The sequence below is a fragment of the Notamacropus eugenii genome, chromosome 2 (assembly GCF_028372415.1).
Source record: "Notamacropus eugenii isolate mMacEug1 chromosome 2, mMacEug1.pri_v2, whole genome shotgun sequence".
In the NCBI taxonomy this organism is placed as follows: Eukaryota; Metazoa; Chordata; class Mammalia; order Diprotodontia; family Macropodidae; genus Notamacropus; species Notamacropus eugenii.
In genome coordinates this window covers 347,902,958-347,926,218 of record NC_092873.1, presented here as the reverse complement: position 1 = coordinate 347,926,218, position 23,261 = coordinate 347,902,958, and the positions used below count along the sequence as shown (strand labels likewise).

Genomic DNA, 23,261 nt, shown 5'->3' with positions numbered 1-23,261 from the left:
AGAAATCATACAAATGGGAAAAGGGCTCTCATGAACAAAAATATTTATAGCAGCTCTTTTTGTGGTGGCAAAGAATTGGAAATTGAGAGGATGTCCATCAGCTGGGGTATGGCTGAACAAGTTGTGGTTTATGAATGTAATGGAATACTATTGTGCTATAAGAAATGATGAGCAGGCAGATTTCAGAAAAACCTGGGAAGACTTGAATGAACTGATTCTGATTGAAGTGAGCAGAACCAGGAGAACATTGTATGCAGTAACAGCAACACTGTGTGATGATCAACTTTGATAGACTTATCCTTTCTTAGCAATGCAAGGATCTAGGACAAGTCCAAAGGACTCATGATGGAAAATGCTGTCCATAGCCAGAAAAAGAACTATGGGGTCTGAATGGAGATTGAAGCATATTATTTGCTCTCCCTCTTTTTTTCTTTTTATGTTTGTTTCTTCATTCTTGTACTTTCTCCCATTGGTTCTAATTCTTCTTTACAACTTGACTAATATGAAAATATGATTAATATGAAAATAGGTTCAATATGAATATATATGTAGAGCCTATATCAAATTATATACTGTATTGGGGTGGGGGGAAGAGAGAGACGGAGAAAATTTGGAACTCAAAATCTTATGGAAGTGAATGTTGAAAACTAAAAGTAAATAAATTTTAAAAAAATCTTAGTCCTTGAACATCAGATTCAACTCCTTATTACTATTACTCTTAGGCCTCCATTACAATAGCTTCTAGTTGGTCTCCCTGCTTCCATTTTCTAAACAATCATCCACACAGCTGACAAAACAATCTTCCTAAAGCAGAGGCCTGATAGTATGACCATGTAATTCTCCTCCTCAAGAAGCTCCCTCTTACTTCTAGGATAAATGACAGACTCGTCCATTTGGCATTTAAAGTCCTTCACAATCTGGCTCTGACCTCCCTTTCCATACAGATTTCACATTGTTTCTTCATTCCCTCCATGTTCCCACCAACTGACCCACTTCCTGTTCCCAATATAGACTGTTCTGATTTGGCCTTGATGTCTTTGCAGCACCCCACCCCTCATGTCTGGAAAGCATTCACCTCTGCCTCTTGGAATCCCTGGCTTCAAGGCTTGACTCAAGAGCCATGTCCTACACAAAGTTCTTCCTGTTTCTCCCCATTGGTTAATGCTCTCTCTCTTATCTTCTTCCCAGAAATTACCATAGTTCAGTTGTGCCCAACTCTTCATGACCCCATGGACCTCTATCCATGGAGTTTTCTTGGCAAAGATACTGAAGTGGTTTGTCATTTCCATCTCATCTTATTTTACAAATGAGGAATGGAGACAAACTGGGTTAAGTGACTTGTCCAAGGCTGGATTTGAACTCAGAAAGGTGAGTCTTCCTGATTCTAAGTCAGGTGTTCTATCCACACTGCATTACACTAGTTCTATACTGGTTGAGTATGCCTACTTTTAGCAGGAATTCATCTAGTTAATTGGAGCTATTTAGAGATAAATTAGCAGATGTTCTAGGTTGTCAACTATTGTCATCTTTATGGGTCACTGGTTAATTATCCAGCACTGTTTTGTATCATGTCCTTTTCTACATTCTTATGTGTTGTCTTTTAACCAAGACGGTAAACTCCCTGAAGGCAAGAATTTTATTTTATGCTATAAGTGCCTGGCATAGATCTGGGTACATATGAGGTTTTGACTGATTGATTTAAAGATGAAAGGCTTCCTGCCATTAGAAAAAGAGGAGAGTAAATAGGGGTCTAGGACCAGCAAGAGTAGCAGTCAACGTACAGAAGAGACACAGAACTTGAGAGTTGGAAGGGACCTTAGAGGTCATCTACTCCAGCACTTCTTAAACTGTGGGTCGCAATCCCATATGGGGTCATAAGATATTTGGCAACAGTAAAAGGTTTCTGAACATGTAATGTCCAAAGAGGAATTAGAAATCCAATAAGTAATGAATCTGAGGTGTTTCTAGAAGCACTTTCCCTAGACTTGGACTTTCCAGTTGCCCATTGATGACCCAGTCAATAATTGAAATCAAGAAGCATTTAAATGCTGGGTTTGTGTGTCATTTATATGCCAAGAAATTATTAAGCATTTATCTGACAAGGACTAGAAGCATTGCAACTTCACTGCAGCCTTGTTTCTGAACACAAAGCATGTGCACTTTGCTCTGCACATACTGTAATGAATGCTGCTAAAACTTGAAAAGAGGTCATGAGTGGGAAAAATTTAAGAAGCCCTGATCTAGCCCAACCAATACATTAAAGGAATTCCCATTGTAGGCCAAGTAAGCTCCCAATCCTAACTTCTACTCCCAGATGCTGTTGGGTTCCCAAAGCAGGCTCTAAAGATGTGTCTGAGGAGTTGGAGGTTGGCTTTCTCCAATGGCATCAGACCAAGCCCTCAACAATGTGCTTCTCCCCATGATGATAATTTGGGGAATCAATTTGGTTACCAGCCTTGAGTGGCTTTTAGGAAAGTGTATTTACTAAGGTGTTATTAATAGTAATAACAGTTAGTACAAAGCATTCCTCTTCAAAGTCGGTGATACACTCTCCCACAAGTACATACAGCATTCAGGACAAAATGGGCTCAACCTTAATGGACACATATGGCAAAGGGGAAATTCACAGCTCCTGTTTCCTGGAAATTCTTTTATCCCATTTTTATATTGCTCAAGAAGTAACCCTTATGGTATATATCTGTCCTTGGCCCCAATCTAGACAATGACACCACTTGATCTAGCAATGCCACAAAGGCATTCCTCCATTCCCCTCTGGGCTCTGCTTCTGACTCCCAGGACTTGTTTGTCCACCATCCTCCCATTTTGCTCTGCCCTCCTGCACCCAATTTTTCAGCTTTCTCTTAAGTTTTGTTTTCCCCTATTAGAATGTAATCTTCTTAAGGGCAGACTGTCTTTCTTTTTGTTTGTATTTGTATTACTGATGCTTAGCACAGTCCTTGTCAGATAAATGCTTAATAATTTCTTGGCATATAAATGACACACAAACCCAGCATTTAAATGCTTCTTGATTTCAATTATTGACTAGGCCATCAATGGACAACTGGAAAGTCCAAAATCTTCCAGACCACTTGAAGCCCACTAAGGCCTCCTCTAGCCAAAGGGGAGGGGAGGGGACGGAGGAAAGCAACAAGACCAATCTGAGTGAGCTTTAGTCATAGCTTCACTTTTGTTCCATTTTCTGGAATTCCATTCCTTTTCAACTTAATGGACAATGCCAGGAAGCATGGCCAAGTGTCCTCCATCTTTGTGCAGCATTTTTTCAGTCTGAAGGCCTTTAATAACTTTCTCAAAAGTCTTTTAGCTATTGAGACAAGATTGAAAGCAAAAGGAAAAGGGAGCAGCAGAGGATTAGGTGGACGGTAGCATAGAAACAATGAAAATGAACTTGGACAGACTTGAGAGATGGTGGCAGATAGAAGAGGTTGATTTGCTATGGTCCCTGGGATCATGAAGAGTTGGACACAACTGAACAGTAACAATAATAGCCACAAAGTATCAAGACTAAAATGGGGTGGACTGGTTACAACCCTACTCTTACCAGAATAATAATACTCAAGGAACTGTCCAACCTCTGCCTATAAAGACCTCCAAGGAGGTGGAAGCCATTGCCTCTAAAGTCAGGCCATTCCACTTCTGTTTGGCCTTAGGACCCCTTGACATTCTTAAACGTTATTGAAAACCACAAAGAACTTTCTGTTTATGTGATTTATATCTACTGATATTTACCATATTAGGAATTAAAATGAATACAATTTTAAAATATTTACTTATTCATTCAAAATAAGCACAACCCATTATATATTAACAGAAATAACATTTTAATGACAAATAATTATATTTCCCAAAATTGAAATAGTGAGAAAGGTGATGCTGTTTTACATATTTTTGCAAATTTCTTTAATATCTGTTATTATAGAAGACAATAGATTTTTTTTTTAGTATAGTAGACATCTGCTTTTGCTTTCAAACTGTTGTGCTTTGCTGTTTTGCTTAAATTACATGAAGAAAATCTGGCCACATATTGATATGGAGTTGGAAAAGGGGTAATATTTTAATAGGCAAATAACAACTTAGTATTATTATGAAAATCGTTTTGTTCTCAAGGATCCCCTGAAAGACTCTCGGGAACCTTACATTCTGAGAACTGCTGCTTTGGCATGTGAAGATCCTTTCAGATCCTGGTTCTATCATCCACTATATTTCTTCTAGCATAGTATCATATGCAAAGCTGAGGAGCATTCCATCTGCACCATCATCCAAGTGCTTGATAAAAAAAAGTGTATTCTAAACTAGTTTTACCTTTAGATTCTTACCAGGGCTTAGCTAGACTGAAGTCTCAACCCACTAATCAGTTTCTATTTTTATCTGGAATTTTGCACCTGCTAATGCAGGTTTCTTCTTATTGGTCTCTCCCTCTCTGGTCCCATCTATGTCTTCTCTGGTCCCATTACCTCTCCTGGGCTTTGATGCTCCTCTCACCTTGAGAGGGAGTATGGTTCACTGGAAAGACCACTGGATTCAGAGTTATAGCCTTCAGTACTACCTATGCAATGTTGGGTAAGTCATTTTACCACCTTTATTCTCCTCCTATCCCTGCTCGAGATGGCCTGGACTTCAAAGCCACACCTTAGTGACTGTCTCATCTTGGAGCTTCTCTCAGTCCTAAGGACCTCCTTGCCTTGTCTTAGAACATCCAACTCATCCACATGTTCTTCTCACCTTGGAATATCCCTCTACCAGGCCAACTCCTTCTTTCCTTCTGGGAAAGGACTCTACTTTGTGTAGTGTCCTAGGCTAGCCAGCTCTCATTCCCACCCTGACTTTGCTCCTGACTTCTGGACTTCAGAACTGCAGCCCTTCACGCCTCCTGCCCCTAGCTTTTCAGCTTTCTTTTGTGTGTAGTCTTCTGTCATTAGAATATAAGTTTATTGAAGGACAGGTACTGTCCTTTTTGCTTGTACCCAAAAGAGTTGGTTATCACCCTGTCATTTTGTTGCTCAGTCATTTTCAGGCATGTCTGGCTTTGGGGTTTTCTTGGCAAAGACACTGGAGTGTTTGCCATTTCCTTCTCCAGCTAATTTTACAGATAAAGAAACTGAGGCAAACAGGGTTAAATGACATGCCTAGGGTCACACACCTAGTAATATCTAAGACCAGATTTGACCTCAAGAAGATGAGTCTTACTTACTCCAGCCTGGGTGCACTATCCATTACACCACCTACAACACTACAACACTATTACATACCCAAGTGATTGCCCAACCTCTGCCTGAAGGGGAAACCCACTGTCTCTGGAGTCAGGCCATTCCATTTTTGTTTGGTTTCATGACCCCTTTATATTCTTAAACACTACTGAGAACCCCAAAGATCTTTTGGTTTATGAGATTTATATCTATTAAGATTTAACATATTAGAAATTAAAACTAATATATTTGGAAAATATATATTCACTTAATATATGCATTATGCATAGCACTAAGTAAACACTGAATCTTTCTTACCTCCCTTATTTCCTTTCTACTGTAAAATGAGCTTTCGTCTGTTGTTATTCAGTTATTTTCAGTCATGTCCAACTCTTTGTGACCCCATTTGGGATTTTCTTGGCCAAAATACTGGAGTGGTTTGTCATTTCTTTCTCTAGCTCATTTGACAGATGATGAAACTGAGGCAAACAGAGTTAAGTGACTTGCTCAGGGTCACACAGCTAGGAAGTGTCTTGAGGCTGGAGCTGTACTCATGAAGATGAATCATCTTGACTCCAAGCCTGACAGTGCACCCACTGCTCCACCTCTCAGATGACCTCTAAGGTCTCCCAGCTCTAAATCTACCATTCTATGAATGACTAACATTCATAACCTCAGAAGAGAAATGCTTTAGGATCATGGGATTTAGTGTTGAAAGGGACCACATAGATCATCTCCTCCAACCATCTCAATTTATAGAAGAAGGCATTGAGACTCATAGGGTAAAGATGGTTTGCTCAAAGTCACACAGTACTAATAGAGTCCAGATTCCCTCACAGGTCCTCTAACTCCAAATACATACATTCCACATTCCATAACTAAATAGTCAATACCCTCCCTACAATCCCCACCCTGGGCTGATATAATAAAAATGTGATAACAATAACAAGGACATAGTTCACATTTATATGGTATTTTGCCACTTATAAAATGACTTTCTGACAACCCTATGAAGCAGTATTATTTTGCACATTTTATGATGGAGGAAACTGAGGCCCAGACAGGCTAAATGACTTACCTAAGATCATATGGCTAATAGGAGGCAGAAAAGGTCCAGTGCTCCTCCCACTACTCCCTCAAGAGTCATTGGGTTATGCCCTTATGCCCAAGATTAGCATATGGGCTCCCACTGCCAATCTCCAAATCCTCTTGTGTTTCTCCTACCATCTAGTTGTAAAGGGGGGAAATGGGCTTCATCCCAGCTGTGAGCTTTGTGTTCCTTGCTGAATAGATCCATTTCTTGTCTCAAAGCCAGCAGGCTCAACTGCCTTCCCATCCTGCATGGAATCGCATCAATGAAGAAATATGCATATGTACAAAACACTTCAGCAGTTCCGTACAGATGGGCATATTTTGCATCTCAACAACTCTCAGTATTTAGAGTGTGGGTAGTTTAGCACCTGCAGAGGAAATGATTCTTTTCCTCCCTTCTTCCTTCTCTCACTTTCCCCTGGCAATGGTAGGAGGGAGTTGGGGAGAGATGGCTCAAGTTGAAAGCGGGTCAGTCATTTCTGAAAGCCCAGATTTGGTTTTGATCAGGTTCTGTTTTTATCCCATTTGCGGTTGGCCACAGAAAGGAGTTATGACTTAAAGGGCAATAACCTAGACCTACCATATGTCCCCAGTTCTCACCATTAGAGGCAGAAAGGATACAATCCATACCACTTCTTCCCCCTGCCCCCTTCTTAAAGCTCAGTTGACATAGCCACACAATAGAGTCACACACAAGATGAAGTTTTAATATGTTAACAAGATTGAACAACCTGTGACTCCTTTATGAGGATTGAACACTTTTCAGATTTAATCAGGAAAGAGATTGTCTGTACAAATAAATTAGCCAAGGCCCTAGAGCCTTTAAATAGCTAAACACTAGAGGAATTTCAGCAGACAGTGGGAGAAAGCTCTAAGCCTGTGAGTCAAAGTGTGGAAAAGACCTTTGCAAGGGAGGAAAGTGGGAAATAGATCTCTTATCCTCCCCAGCAGGCCATGTAGCTTTGAAATTAGCTACTTGACTAGTAAGAGGCTGGGTATCCAGCAGAGAGCAGAGACACACTTCACACTGAAACAGATACAGAGGGACAGTCTCCCAAAGAAGAAAACAGTTTCAAGGATTTTAACCCCTGGCAGCAAAAAAGAGAGTCAAGCTGTTGAAAGGAGCACCTACTGGGGGAAAAATTGAGCAAGTCCCAGCTGAGACACTGAACCCAAACTGAACTTGGTAAAGACTCTACAAAGAGAGAAAAAGGCCCTGCCATATCAGAAATTGTGAATTGTCATTGCTATATCGATATTCTATGCAAGTTCTTCATTACCATTGCTCTCTAAGCTTGAGCCCAGTCTTCCCATAGGCACTAGGTATGTTTGTGGGAGAGTACACCCCAGGTTTATGGGGGTAACATTTTTAGTTACTATTTTTACTATGTCACCTTAGTAAATGCTTTTGCTAAGAGCTAATTGTATCTTCCGGCTGACTGCTAATAGGAATCACGCCAGTGGGGGCTCTAATATTTATCTGGGGCTTAACCAAATAAAGCCCCTAGAAGCCCTGACTAATTTGCGTGCTCTACCGATTAAATTGTTCCTTACTAGATTCAATCAGAGAAATGTTCCTACCTCATAAAGAGATCACAGGATATTATATCTTATTAAAACCTCATCATGAGTCACTACATTCTGAGTGAGCTGTGAAAGGAGCAGTGGAGAAGAATCCTATCTCCCTCTCTCTTATGCTGAGCAGAAATGGATCTGATGGATCATCTAATTTAGAGTTGCCCAAATGAATTAAAACTTTCCTTTGAAGCTTAAAATATATTGATGAAACCTACAAATACTGGGTTTAGTAATATGGAAAACTCAGAATCTAGAAGAAAATCAATGACATTTGGGAGCCAATAGAGTCTACTTTCATATTAAAAAATTGTCATATATAAGTATCTTTGTTACAAACCAAAATACTGTTAGTCTTGAAATTTTTGCACAGACATATTAGGTTTCTATAGGGCATAGTTTGGGAGATGCTGATCAACTCCAGTTTTTTCATTTTACAGACTAGATATCCCATAGTCACCTCAAAATTTTACATGTCCAAAAAGAAGCTTATGTTTCCCTAACCCACCAACCCCAACCCCACCCCTGCCTTCCTTCTAACTTCACTATCATGTTCATGGAAGTCCCATTCATTCAACTCTCCCATATTCACAACCTCAGATTTATCATTGACTCTTCCCTCTCCTCCACATTACATATCTAATCAATTACCACACTGAGCTGGTTCACTGACTCTTAAGAATTGGAGAGGACCACCATCACTATTCTAGATCAACCTAGACCTGAAAGGGATCCCCACTATAATATCCTAATTTAACCTCTACATTTATCTCCATTGCTACCACTCCAACAGAGACCCTCATCTCCATGAGTCTGGGCTCTTGAAATGACATCCTGGCTGAGTGTAGTGATACACATTTGTGATCTCTGATATTTGGGAAGATAAAGATGGTAGATTGCCTGAGCTTGGGAGTTCTGAGCTACAGTGGGCTAAAGTTGATTAGGTCTCTATAGTAAGTCATATATCAGTATGGTAAGTCCCTGGAAAAAGGGAAGGAAGGAAGGAAGGAAGGAAGAAAGGAAGGAAGGAAGGAAGGAAGGAAGGAAGGAAGGAAGGAAGGAAGGAAGGAAGGAAGGGAGAGAGGGAGGAAGGAAGGAAGGAAGGGAGGGAGGGAGGAAGGGAGGGAAGAAGGGAGGAAGGGAAGGAGGAAGGGAGGAAGGGAAGAAGGGAAGAAGGGAGAGAGTGAGGAATAAAGGAAAGAAGAAAGAAAAGAAAAGAAAGGAAGCAAGGAAGGAAGAGGAAGAGAGGGAGGGAGGAAGGAAGGAAGGAAAGGAAGGAGGGAGGGAAGAAGGAAGAGAGGGTGGGAGGAAGGAAGGGAGTGAGGGAGGGAGGAAGAAAGGAGGAAGAGACAGAAGGAGAGAGGAATGAATAGAGAAAGAAAGGGAGGGAAGAAGGAAAGGAGGGAGGGGAAAGAGAGAGAGGGAAAGAGAGAACATAAGGGTTCTTCCTTCACACCACTACCAGAATGGTCTTCCCTAACATCATCTGATCATGCCACTCCTCTGCTCATTGAAGGCTTGCCATAATTATCAAGGGAATATAATAACCTAACCCTGCCTTCCTTTCGTGCTTTGCCCAGTACCATGCACCTCCTTGTACTCTGTACTCCAGCCAATCCTCTCTCCTCCCCCACATACACAGCCCATGCTTTCTGGCCTCCAAGTCTTCGTTCTTATTGTCCCCTATCCCTAGAATGTCCTCCCTCTTCATGCTGGTTTTCTATCAATGCTTCAAAGTCCTTCCCTGACCCCCTCTCTCCAGCTGACAACAACCTTCCTCTTCAAATACCACATAGCACTTTGCTTTGACTTCTCTCTGTACTCACCTATAGTTACTGAAGAGCCCCCTCTATGAGCACAAGGACTAAACTTTAGTCTCAACTAAACTTTGTATCTTCCCCCAGGACCTAATATACCCTCTAGGCTTTAAGCATTTAATAATAGCATATTACTGAAGAAGAAACCTGAAGGACAGAAATGGAAGAGGTTAAAATCTAGAGATTTTGGCTCTTGGCTCAGAGTGCTGTTCACCACATCACATTGCTTCTGGGTTGAGGAACCTCTTAAAAAGCCAAGAATTACTTTAGAGATGGGTAACAGCTAACATCTCAGCAGGCATTAGAGTAATATTAGCTAATGCCCATCTAGGAAAACCTGAAGCAGACCCTAGAGAGGAGGCAGGTCCAAGGCACAATGGTTAGAGGACTAGACTTGCAGTCAGGAAGAACTGAATTTATATTGTCTCGGGTACTTCTTGGACAAGTCTCTTATCCTTTTCAGCCTCAGTTTCCCCATCTGTAAAGTGAGAGGGTTGAACTCAATGGCCTTAAAAGGCCCCTTCCTTCCAGTTCTAAAGCTATAATCTTATACCGCTATGATAACATGAGAATACAAGAAAAGAAGTCTTGGCTGGAAAGGTCTGAAGTGTGGGGCACATTTTAGGAGGTCCTGATGAAGTATTACAGTCTCTGCCCTTCCCCTTTCCTTGTTCCTTAGAGGCAGCAGCAGGACCCTGTCTGAGAACAGTAAATGGGATGGCAGATAAAACTCTCTGGCTTAATTCCCTCTAGGTTTGATTTCAAGGAGCACTGATGATACCCATCCCCTTCCTCTGCCTGTCTTTCCTACCCTAGACATATCCAGGCTCACATTCATATGGAGAAGAGTAATCTGTGCATTTGTATAAACCCACCCCAGCCTCAACTCCTATACTAGAGAGAGGAAGGGCATCTTAGAGGAAGAACATTGATAAGATGAGAATTCAGAAGTGGACAACCAGGATGATAAAGGGACTTGAGATCTTGCCACATAAGATTGGCTGAAGGAAATGGGGATGTTTAGTCTGAGAAAGAGAAGATATAAGCAAGATAAAATTTTTGTTGTTCATTCCTTTCAGTCGTGTCTGACTCTTCATGACTCCATTTGGAGCTTTCTTGGAAAAGATCCTGAAGTGGTTTGCCATTTCCTTCTACAGCTCATTTGAGAGTTGAGGAAATTGAGGCAGAGAGGTTAAGTGACTTGTTCAGGGTCATGCTCTGCCTCATTTTTACCTAGCCTTAATCACTGAATGGGCATTGCCTCAAACTGAGACCTGTTAAAGACCTTAGCTTAAAAAGACCAACATCTCCCACTGCATCCAGGGCCATCACCAGTCATCCTGATCTATATCTGGCCACTGGACACAGATGACTCTGGAGGAGAAAGTGAGGCTGGTGACTCTGTACAGCCCTCCCTCAATTAAATCCAATTCACTTGCATGTCATAATGTCATGGTCCTCTTTGAAGACAAACAACAAGTCTGAGGCTGGATTTGAACTCAGAAAGATGAGTCTTCCTGACACCAGGCCCAGTACTCTATCCACTGTGTTATCTAGCCATTGCAAGAAAAAAATAGAAGGGCTTTCACTGGGAAAAAAGACCAGACAGATTCTTCCTCACCCCAGAAGGCAGAGCTAGAAGCAATGTGTGAAAGTTTGAAAGAAGTCAATTTAGGCTTTTGGTCAGGAGAAACTTCCTAACAGTTAGAGCTGTCCAAAAGCAACAGGGGCTTCTTCAGGAAGCTGTTGGTTCCTCCTGGCTGGAGGTCTTCAAGCACAAGACTGAGAGAGTCTCTGGAAGACTCTGCCCAAACAGCTCCCTCCCTCCTCCGGGAAGTCTGAAATTCTCCAACGTGCCTCGCTACAAAGAAAGGTCAGACTTCACTGGGAAGCCGGGAGGAGGGAAGCACCAAGATTAACTGGAGAATGACCTGTGCTGCTTCCTTTCCTGAGAGCATATTTGGATGAGGAGACAATAGAGCAGTGAGCACCTGGAGCCATAATGGAAGCATGAGGCATGTCACAAGGAAGAGGAGATGGCGGGTGGATGAGAGAAGAGACAAACCTCTGATTTCATAATTTTGCTGAGGACTGGCCTTAGTAGAGGGTCTACTCCAGGACCTCAGTAAGGCTAAAAAGAATGACCAGTTACTAATTAATACTTAACCCTAGACTCATCAGTGCCTAGCTGTGATCTTTAGTGGAAGTGGACAGATAACATCCTGGTTATGAGGACAGAGGCTCTTCTTTGACTCATAGATAATGATGGTAATGAAGCCAAATTCATTTCGCTATCTAAGGTTTTGGAGCAAAGATGCTCATGACTGAAATTCACATTAAGATGTCAAAGACTGACATCAGATGATTCTTCAAAGCTAGGTAGTGTTTTTACTCCTATTACTGTTTCCACAAGAGGAGGGAAAAAAGGAAGTAATAGCGAAGAACTCTCCCCTAATGATTCTCTTTCCCTCCCCTTCTCAAGGGCCCAGGAGCCTACAGTCACCACACCTGTTATGTCACTACCCCTAAATTCCCCTCCACCTTCCACAACATACCTGAGTGACAATCCTGGAAGCATCCTCTACCCCAAATGTTTTTTTCCAATTATAGGTTCTGGAAATCTAGAAAAGGGACCTAACATACCCTGATATGGTTAAAGAGAGACAGATTAGTCACTGTGCTCTTTCTATATTGTACTTCCTCCAGAAAGGCTTCCTGGATTGACTTCTGTCTTACTCCCACCACTCACCTTGACACTTAGATCAATTTATAGTATATATGTTGCAAAGTCATTGTTGTGGGTGTATGCAGTTGGATTAGAAACTCCTTGAAAGTAGGAACCAGATGATGATGGAATACTATTATACTATAAGAAATGATGAACAGGATACTTTCAGAAAAACCTGGGAAAACTTAACATGAACTAGTGCAAAGTGAAATGATCAGAACTAGGAAAACTGTAGACAGCAACAACAATATTTTATGATAATCAATTGTGAATGACTTAGCTATTATCAGAAACACACCAATCCAAAACAATTCTGAAGGACTTATGATGAGAAATACTATCCACTTCCAGAGAAAGAACTTGTTGTTGTGTTTGTCCTTCGTTCTCGAAGAGGACCATGACATCAAGATGATGACATGACTTGCAGTTGACTTTGATTTAAGTGAGGGAGGGCTGTGCAAGGTCACCAGCCTCACTTTCTTCTCCTGAGTCATCTGGGTCCAGTGGCCTGATATTCATCAGGATGACTAGAGATGGTACAGGATGCAATGTGAAACCCTGGCCCTTTTAGGCTGAGGTATTATCACATTCTCACTTTGAGTGAGATACATCCATTCAATGAATAAGCCTCTTCAAGGGATGGTGCCTTTTAATAAAATATAAAAATCAAACTGCGAAGGGAAGACCCTTCTACCCAGAGTTCCTGGGTAAAAGAGAAATAGTTACTATTTAGTATTTACATTCACTCTGTGCTAGGTGGGTGGGGACCACTGTTGTCCAAGTCTATGAGCTCCAGAGTGAATTGGGTTTAAGGCTTGGTCTTTGAGCAAGAAATCTAGCCAGCAAACCCAAAGGAAAAAAAGATGAAATCTGAATGCAGATTGAAACATACTTTTTAACTTTGTCATTCTTGATGGGACTTCTTTGGTATTCACTTTCTTTTGCAACATGGCTAATATGGAAATGTTTTTCATGACCACACATGTATAATCTATATCAAACTGCTTGCCTTCTCTGGGAGCAAGGAAGGTAAAGAGGGAGAGAGAGAATACAGAAGTCAAAATGTTTTTAAAAGAATGTTAAAAATTTTTGTTTATATATAATTAAGAAAAAATTAAACTAAATGTAAAAAAAGAAAGTAGGAGACATGTCTTGATTCTTGTGGAAGTTTCAGAGGAAGGGAAGGAAGTTCATTCTTTTCTATCCTTTCCCCCTTCTCCACAGAACCTCATACAGAGCTTAGTGTACCAGAAGAAGTTTCCAAGTAGTTAGATGAGCCCTCCTCATAGACTAGTGTCTTTCATTCAATAAATATTTATCAAGCCCTACTATGTGTAGATGAACATAATAGATCTGTGTCAGACTGTGTTTGACAATACATGCAACACTCCGAGGCAAGAGAGGTGGAAGTGAGATAGCAACTATTCCAAGATCACTGAGTACTTCTATGCCCTCTGCCTGGACTCAACTCTTTTGTCTAACAAACTCACACCACCTCTTTCTTTCCCAATCCTTGTGAGGATAAATCAGAATTGCCCAAAATTGTTATCCTTCCCCAAACTCTACCTCTTACTCTTTCATCCTCATTCACCTCAACCTTAGCCTCCCGTATACCACTCTATCCTGAGCTTCTATTCCACAGATAACAAAGCAACCTTCATTTTAGACTTCCTCTCAGGATCCATCTACCTTCTCATTCTCACATGCCCTCAGAAGACACTGACTGCATCCTTAGCCACCCTCTCCAGCACACACTATGCTTTTCCTCAAACCTGGTGGTGGGAACAATATCCTAACATTCCCCACATTTTTCGTTACATTAGTTTTTCCTTAAAACCATGCTAAATTCTCATTGGCTCAGGGAACTAAATCAGTTACTGCCATCACTTCCTGGTGACCTGAGTACAAAATAGCCACAAGAAGATTCAGGGCTGATGTTTGGCTGGCAGACCACCATTGGCAACTCAGAGAGGGAGCTTCACTTGGCTGAATTAGTTCAAGGTGTCCTCAATTCATATCCTTCCTCTGCTATTACAAAGAGTAGAACTCTTCTTGTTAACTATTGTATAGTCTCAGAGGGTTTCTCAGATCATTCAAATATTGAGCCTAAACAACCAGGGGACTGGCCTGGGTCAGGCCCAGCCCAGAATATACCCTATGCACCAGTTCTAGAGAAAAAGTCAGAATTCTCATTGCTACTCAATGCCACTGTGCCAACACTTGCCCTTTGCTGTCATCACTCAGCAGCTTCTCCTACTTTGAGGGTTAGTTCATTCAAATGTGTCATTCAATTTAGATCCTAGAAGAAATTATCTATCATTCTCCAAGTAATTTCCCCTTTTTTCTCAAGGGATTCAGTAACTGGCTCACTGTCTTCCTCAGCACTGTCTTTCTCACTACCCGTTATACTATTGTTTAGTTATGTCTGACTCTTCACGACCCCATAGACTCGTCCATGGGATTTTCTTGGCAAAGATACTGGAGTGTTTTGTCATTTCTTTCTCTGATGTGCCCTCATCTTATAGTTGAGGAACTATAGCAAACAAGGGTTAAGTGACTTTCCCCAAGGTCACACAGCTAGTAAGTCTGAGACTGGATTTTAACTCAGGTCTCCCTAATTCTAAACCCTGTAATCTATCTACTGCATTATCTAGCTTACCCTACCATCACACTAGGCAACTTCAATACCTCTTAAACGTCCTAACTTCCTAGTTCCTCAATATTTCCAACTCCCACGACCTACTCCTCCATTCCACCTCAGTCTACACACACAGATGGTCACACCCTGGATTTCACCATCACCCACAAGTGTTCCACTTCAATGATCAAACACTCTGAAATCCTTTTATCAGACTGATCATAACGTCTTATCATTCCACCTCTCGCCATGACTTGCCCCCCCCCCCCCCCCGCCCCGCTAAAACCACTCTTGTCTTCACTGGGATCTCCAGTCCTTCATATTCCAGCACTCTCCCAGGCCATCACCCTTGCTTTTAATTTTACTTTCCTTTCTTGCCAATTTCTACCGTACAGTTAACCAGTTCGATGCCATACTGTCCTTTATAATATAGTACTAACCATAAGGAGCTCCAGGGGCTATCTGATGTTTGGCTGACAAACTAATACTTACCTAACAGGTTTGTTTTGAAGTTCAATTGAAATAACATATGTAAATTGCTTTGCAAACATTAAAGCATTACATAGATGTTATCAATTATTATTTTAGCTCTACTCTTGAATCTCTTGTCCCCCTGTTTTTCTAAAACTCACACCCCACCAAACCGCAGTTCTGGATTATTCCCACCATACACTTTATCTGTTCTTTTACTGCTAACCAGAGCTGGAGGAAATCCTACAACTTGCTGACTAAACCCACCTCAGATTTATGTTACTTAATCTTAACTGGACACTCACTGCAGTAAGGCAATCCTGTCTCTTTTCCTTAACTAATTTTCCATTCCATGACTTACAGAGATGGCTCCAAGCTCTCCTTAAGCCTCCCATAACAGCCTCTCCCCCCACCCCTTTCAGTTGAGGACCTCACCTCACACATTACTGAGAAAATAGAGACCATTCACCATGTTTCCTCTTCTTCCCTTTTCTAGATCTCAAAACCCTTGGATATTATCCCTCATTTTCTCCTCCTTTTTTCCATATGAAGAGGTGAACTTGCCAAGGCCAATCTCTTTCCATGTCTCTTATCCTAATTCTTCCAGGGGCCTTCAGCAAATTGTTCCCTATAATCATATCTCCTCTCAATGTAATCTATATGGTCTCCCTACCTATTAGTTCTTTCCCTGTCTCCCAAATTTTGAAAAAAACTAGATAAAAACAAACCTTAACTGTGTTTTACTACAGTGTAACTACGTGGCACGGAGGATAGAACACCAAGCCTGGATATAGAAAGACCTAAGTTCAAATCCCGCCTCAGACACTTACTAGCTGTGTGACCTCGGGCAAGTCACTTCACCCTATTTGCCTCAGTTTCCTCGACTGTCAAGTGAGCTGGAGAAGGAAATGGTAAATCACTCCAGTATTCTTGCCCAGAAAACCCCAAACAGGGTCACAATCAGACACGACTGAAAATTATTAAACAAAAAATAAATGCTCTACTATTCTTTAAAACTATCATTCTAAAAATTTTTTTGTCTCTTTCATAGCTAAATTCCTATGAAAAGCTACCTTTACTCATTGTCTTCATTTCTTCTTCCTTCACTCACTTTTTAGTCCTTTGCAATCTGGTTTCCAACCTCATCATTCAACTGAACTTTCTTCCCCAAAGTTACCAATGGCTTCTTAATTGCCAGATCTCATGGACTTTTTATCAGTCTTTCTTCTTGATTTCTGCAGCATTTGACAGTCTAGAATCCCCTCTCCTCCTGTCTATCCTCTTCTCCCTGCATCATGACACTATTTCTCTCTCTCTCTCTCTCTCTTTCTCTCTCTCTCTCTCTCTCTCTCTCTCTCTCTCTTCCTCCCTCCCTCCCTCCCTCCCTCCCTCTTTCCCTCCTATCTGGATCAAGTGACTTGCCCAGGTTCCTATAGCTAGCAAGTGTCTGACACTGGATTTGATCTTGTCAAATTTAGCCTGGCAGTTAATCCACTGCTCCAGCTAGCTGTCCTAAGACTATTCTCTTTTGATTCTCTTCTTGCCTGCCTGACCCCTCCTCAGTCCCTCTGTTAGCTCAGCATTCATATCAGGGCTCCTAACTGTGGGTGCTCCCCAAGGCTCTTTCCTGAGTCCTCTTCTGTTCTCTCTCCCTCTATACTCTGTTATTTGGTGACCTTTTCCGTATTCGTAAGTGTAATTATTATCTCTGTGTAGAATACTCCCAGGATTCATACATCTTACCCTGGTTTCTCTTCTGAACTTTAGTCCTGAACTTTCCACTGCTTATACTGAATATTTCAAACTGCATGTCCTATGGACATCTCAAGCTCAACATGTCCACGATAGAACTCATTATTTGTTCCCCTCTTACCCTCCCCTCTTCCACACCTCCCTATTGCCAAGTGTATAACCATCCTAGTGATCTAGGTTTGGAAGCTTGGTGTTGTCTGTCCCTTCTCTCCTCCCTTTCCTTTAGACTACATAGCCAACCTGTTACCAAATCTTGTCATTTCTGCCTCCTCACATCTCTTGCATTCATTCCCTTCTTTCTCTCATATAGCCACCATTACATTTCAGGCCCTCATTACCTCTTACTTGGACTATTGCAATAGCTTTCCAATTGGTCTCCCTGCTTCAAGTATCTCTCTAAATCTAATCCAACTTCCACACAGCCACCAAAGTGATTTTTCTAAAGGACCAAGTATTACCACATCACTCCCCTATCCAATAAAATTCAAAAATTCAAATGGTTCCTTATTCAATGCCTTTAGGACCAAATATAGATTTTTCCTATTTTTTTGGAGGCAATCAAGGTTAAGTGATTTGCCCAGGGTCACACAGCTAGAAATTGTCAAAGAGTCTGATATCAGATTTGAACTCAGGTCCTCCTGATTCTAAGACCAGTGCTCTACTCACTGTGCCACCGAGCTGCCCATTTTTCCCATCTTTTTTATGAAAATAAGTTTTTATTGATGTCTTTTTTACATCATCATAGTTTCCTTCAGAATCTTTCCCCTTCTTCCTCCCAGAAAGCCAAAAGACAAAAAAAAATTTAAGACAAAAAGAAAAAAAAAATCAGCATAACTTATCAACATATAAATCAAATATAAGTTGTGAAAGCCCTTCATGATCTGGCTCCAACTTTCCTTCCAAGCCTTATAACACATCTTCTTAAATTCGACCATCCAAAGTGGCCTTCTTGTTCTTCCTCATGTGCCAATCCACCTCTCATCTTTAAGCCTTTGTATTGGACATCCCCCATATCTGGAATGCTCTCTCCCCTCATTTCTGCATCTTAGAATTCCTCGTTTCCTTCAGAACTCTGCTTAAGCTCCACCTTCTTCTACCTGAAGCCTCCTGTTCCCCCCTCCCTCACACCAGTTGCTAGGGCATGTCCCCATACGGCTCTAAATCTAGAAACCTACTAGGGTCCTGTAATCCAAGGAACAAACTTCCGGGACAGATACGATTGATTAATTTGCCATCTTTTTCAGCTCTGAGCAAAACCTATTCTAATATTCATTTCATTTTGGAAAAGAGTAAAGATAGGTCCCTTCTCTCCACTTAGGTTTCCTAAACACAACCATACTTCAGCAAATATTACACTAGAATTTATGGACTCATAGGAGTTCAGTGGAAAGAACACTGGTTCTGGAGTTGGAGAACTTCACTACCTTTATGCAGGCTACTTCTAGCTGTGTGACCCTAGGCAAGTCACTTAACCTTTGTTTACCTCAATTTCCTCATCTGTAAAATGGAGATAATAATAGCTTCTATTCCCCTACCCAGGGTTGCTGCGCAGATCAAATGAGAGAATAATTGAGAAGTTTTTAGCACAGTGAATGGCAAGCAGTAAGTATTATAAAAATGTTATTATTACTACTGACCTTGGGTAAGTCATTCAACCTTCCTGGGCCTCAGTTTCCTCACTTGAGGAATAAGGACTAGATAACTGGCGTCTGAGATCCCTTCAAGCCTTAGATCAATGAGCCTTTGAGACTAAGTTGGAAGGGACCTCAGAGGAGACAGTTCAACCTGTATCTCAGCAGGAGTCCTCTCTATGACATCTGACAAGCAGTCATCTAACTTGTGCTTGGAGATTTTCAGGGACAGTGAACTCACTACCTTCCACTTTCCACTTTGGGACACCTCTAATTCCAATTTGAACAAACACTCTTACCCTTATTCACTCTTATCCAAACAAGCCTTTGTAAATGGCCCCTAGAATCCTATGTCCTAGGGACAACCTCATCTCCTAAGTCCCAGTCATCACCATCCCCAACCCCCAAATGCCCCATTGCAGACACAAGGGTTAAGTGCTACCTAAGTTACCAGATTACAGGAGAATGGCATTTGTCAGCAGAGTATAGAAACAATTCTTGCTCTCTCTGATACCTGCTCTGCAATGAAGAAATATCAATTTGTTGTTGGGATTTTCAAGGAGGATAGTCCCTGGGTCCTGTTGGGGGAGTGAGTTCACTAAAGAAATTCATCGTGCTTGGAATAATTAATCATCACTGAAAACAAACAGCACCAGAATTTTGTTGTTTCAGTTATGTCCAACTCTTCATGACCTCATTTGGGATTTTCTTGGCTGAGATACTGGAGCACTTTGCCATTTCCTTCTCCAATTCATTTGACAGATGAGGAAACTGAGGCAAACAGGGTTAAGTGACTTGTCCAGGGTCACACAATTAGTCAGTGTCTGGGGTCAAATCTAAGTGCAGGAAGATGAGTCTTCCTGATTCCAAGCTCAGTGCACTGTCTATCGTACCGTCTAGCTGCCTCCACCTCCAAAGTAGGGGTGCTTTCAAGGAAGCCAGTGTACGAGAAATGATTATCCTTGGAGGACATTTTTTGTGGATTAATTGATTTAGGGCAGTCTAGTATAAATGTGAACAAGGTTTCCTTAGGATCATGAGCCCATCCTGTCCCTACAAGGGTCCTCCTTCCACTCCCACCACCATACCTGGAAAGGTTGTTATGAGGGTCCAACGAGATAACATTTGTAAAGCACTTAGGATGGTGTTTGGTGCATAGTAGGTGCCCTTCCCCTTAACCACCATTCTCCCCCACCCTACCCCCAGTCAGAATTTAAAGTTCCCACCTAAGGTTGGTTCCAGCAACAACACAAAAGCTTGCAGGTCACTTCCCACCTGAAACCTCTATAAGAAGGTAGAAGACCTTACTCTGCTTCCTCCTACCTATGAGACAAGCCATGTGATATCTCTAAATCATCTTCCTCACCTTTAAAATTGAACTAGATTACCTCTAAAACCCTTTCCAGTGCTAAATCTATCAACCTATTGCTTTTTCTCAACTCTTTATTTCCCTTCTCTGGGCCTCAGTTTTCCCCCTCTGTAAAATGGGGGTATTTAGACTGAAGTGATCTCTAAAGCCCCTTCTCACTCTGACAGTCAAATCAATGTGTATTTATTATCTACTCCATACAAGGCATTATCAGTGTTATGATTCAAAGTCATTATTCTGGGTCCTTTCTCCAGAGGTCCATCAGAATGAACAATAAAATAGGCTATCAGAACCAAAAGGAACCCTAAAGATCATTTGAGTCTAACCCTCTCATTTTACTGGTAATTGCCTCTGATGCTTAGGAAAGTAAAATTACTTTTTCAAGGTCACTCAGCTAATTATTTAATTGGCACTAAAATCAAGTCTCTTCCTCTTTAGGTCAGTGCTCTTTTCACAATAAAGTACCAAGAAAAAGCATAGGGTGGCACACCCTTCAATCCTGCCCCACCCCTTCCCTATGTTGTGGTATAATACAGTTGAACCATACTGGGCTTCTCATCTGCTACATGTAATTACTATAATCGGTGGTGTTTCCCCCTCCCCCCAGAACCATAGAATCATGTTTTAAGTCGCAGACATCTTAGAGATCACCAGATTTGCCTTCATTATCTATCTGAAATCATTTGATAACAAGTCATGTTCAATAACCCTGAAAAATAAATTACCCTTTTTAAAAAAGAAAAGAAAATACCCTGTTTTGCCTAAGGCCCCTTCAGATCCCAGTCACAAGCCTCTCATCCCTTCACCTCCAACCCTGAGGGCTGGACTGTCAGCCTGTATCTTGATCACCCCACTGGCAAGTTTCCTTCTTTGAAAGCATCCAGCAGTTGATTCCCTTATCCCTAATGTAGCCAGTCTAGCAAACCTTCCCTGTTAAATCAACAAACTTTCCTTTATCAGGATGATTTGCTCAAGTGAATTTGAATCTAATTCATTACAGGTGTCTGAAGCAGGGACACTTCTCTAATTCAGATTCTTCCCCAAATTCATTCTCTTGTCTTATTTCCAGCCCCCTCTGTCTGTCTACCAGGTATTACGATGGGGGATGGGATAGCGAGGGGGAAGGTGAAGTTATAAACCTGGGGCAGCCAGTCACAGAGACCTAAAGGAAGGGAAGGTTCCTGCCTCCGAAACTCCTTGCAAGCAACAAGGAATCTTTTGCTAAGGGTTGGGGGGAGATGAAGGGAAATGAAGTAGGAGAAAAGTCATCACCTAAACTTCTGTATTCCAATAATCTAATCTCTTCATCCTCCCTTGTGGGGCTCTAGTTGTCTCTTCTCTCTCTCTCTCCTCTCTTCTCCCTCCATATCTGTCTTTCTCTCTGCCTCTGTATCTATCAGTCCCTCCTCCCTCCCTCTCTGTCTCTCTTTACCTAAAACCAATCTGATTTTCTCCCCTTTATGCTTTTGTAAAGGGTGTAGTGGATAGAGCACACTGGGCATGGAGTCAGTAACTAGCTGTGTGACCCTGAACCAATCACTTAACCCTGTTTGCCTCGGTTTCCTCGTCTGTAAAATGGGCTGGAGAAGGAAATGGCAAATCACTTCAGTATCTTTGCCATGAAAAGCCCAAATGGGTCAAGAAGAGTCTGGAATGACTGAACAACAAATGCTTTTGAAAAGCAGTCCAGTGCTCCAAGGGTCCTAGACTCCAAGTGACTTCTCAGGCAAATAAGAACCCCAAGGTCCTCTCCAGATTTTCCCCACCTCACTGTTTAGCTTTCCTTCATTCCGTTCTTCTCTCATTCTCACCCTCGCCTTGTTATTTTTTTGAAGACAATCCTATTCCCATTCCAGTTCCCCAGAACTTTTTTTTTTGACTCTTGCTCCCCGCATCGCTCCAACCCGCCCTACTTAAGTACACAACAGTCCCAAGCAGAATACCTCCGGAAGGGCAGAGACCAACACAGGGGTACTCCTAGTAAGGGAAGAGGCAAGGGCTGAAGCGGGATGGAGAGACAAGCTTGCCGGAGAGAGGGACCCGAGGGGAGGGGCCGAAGAAATACAGGAATAGGGTTAGAGAGGAGGGCCGAGGGAAGAGATGGAAAGGGGATCTTCGAGAAGAGACAAGGATCAGAGTCAAAGAGAAGACGAAAGGGAGATGGACGGGGTCAGTGGGATGGAAAGGATGAAGATGAAGAGAAAGTGGGGGACGGGAGGAGATACAGATGAGGGTCCTGGCCAGAGGCCACAGGGGAGAGAAAGGAATCAGGGTCTGACACCGGGGCAAGACGTGGTTGACAGTCCAAGACAGGGATGGGTTCTGAGACCGCGAGAGGAACAGAGCCGACTGGTCAAGGAAAGTTGCTGTTCGCGTTGGAAGGGGGTGAGCAAAGGAAGAAGCTGGAGGAAACTGAGGGTGGGGCAGGGGAGGTGAAGGGGGGAAAGGGACTGACCCGAAGTAGGCGGCGACGGCTGCTGGCAGCGCCAAGAGGCAGAGTGCGGCCAGGGGCAGCGGAGGCGGGCGGCGCATGGTGCCGGCGGCGCGGCTCCTGCTCTCATGTCCTCCGTGGGCGCCCGACTGCTGCTGCGGCTGCTGCGCGGCTCCTCTGCTTGGCTACCCCGGCCGCCACCTGCTCCCCGCGGGGCTTTAAGGCGGGGACGTGGGGGTGCGGGAGCACAGGGGTGCGGACTCTGCTGCTTCTTCCCGACAGCTAGCCCCCCTCCCCATTGGTCCCGCCGCGCGCAGCCCCGCCCTCCTTCCCCGGGAGGGGTGGCCGCGCGCATCCCGCGCCCAGCCCCTGCCTAGCTCCCCTCTCCCCAGGTGGAAGGAGTCTCACCTGGCGCCGCCCGACGTGCCTGGGGGGATGGCGGGGTCTCTTACCCGGAGGAGGAGATGGGAAGGGGGAAGGGGTGGATAGGCCTGGGTGGGGGTCAGTGGGGGCAGCGGAAGGGGGGTGGGTGGGAAGACTGGGACTTTATCTT

The 23,261-nt window shown here is 42.7% G+C and overlaps 1 protein-coding gene across 1 annotated transcript in view; it reads right to left on the bottom strand.

Annotated features, from left to right (window-relative positions):
• Nucleotides 1-23,007, bottom strand: part of WNT9B (Wnt family member 9B) — a 47,800-nt gene extending 24,793 nt beyond the window's left edge. The window contains 3 exon segments of the mRNA XM_072645941.1: nt 22,733-22,867; nt 22,869-22,938; nt 22,941-23,007. Of these exon segments, the coding sequence (XP_072502042.1) occupies nt 22,733-22,867; nt 22,869-22,938; nt 22,941-23,007 (272 nt within the window).
• Between the last annotated feature and the right edge of the window lie 254 nt (nt 23,008-23,261).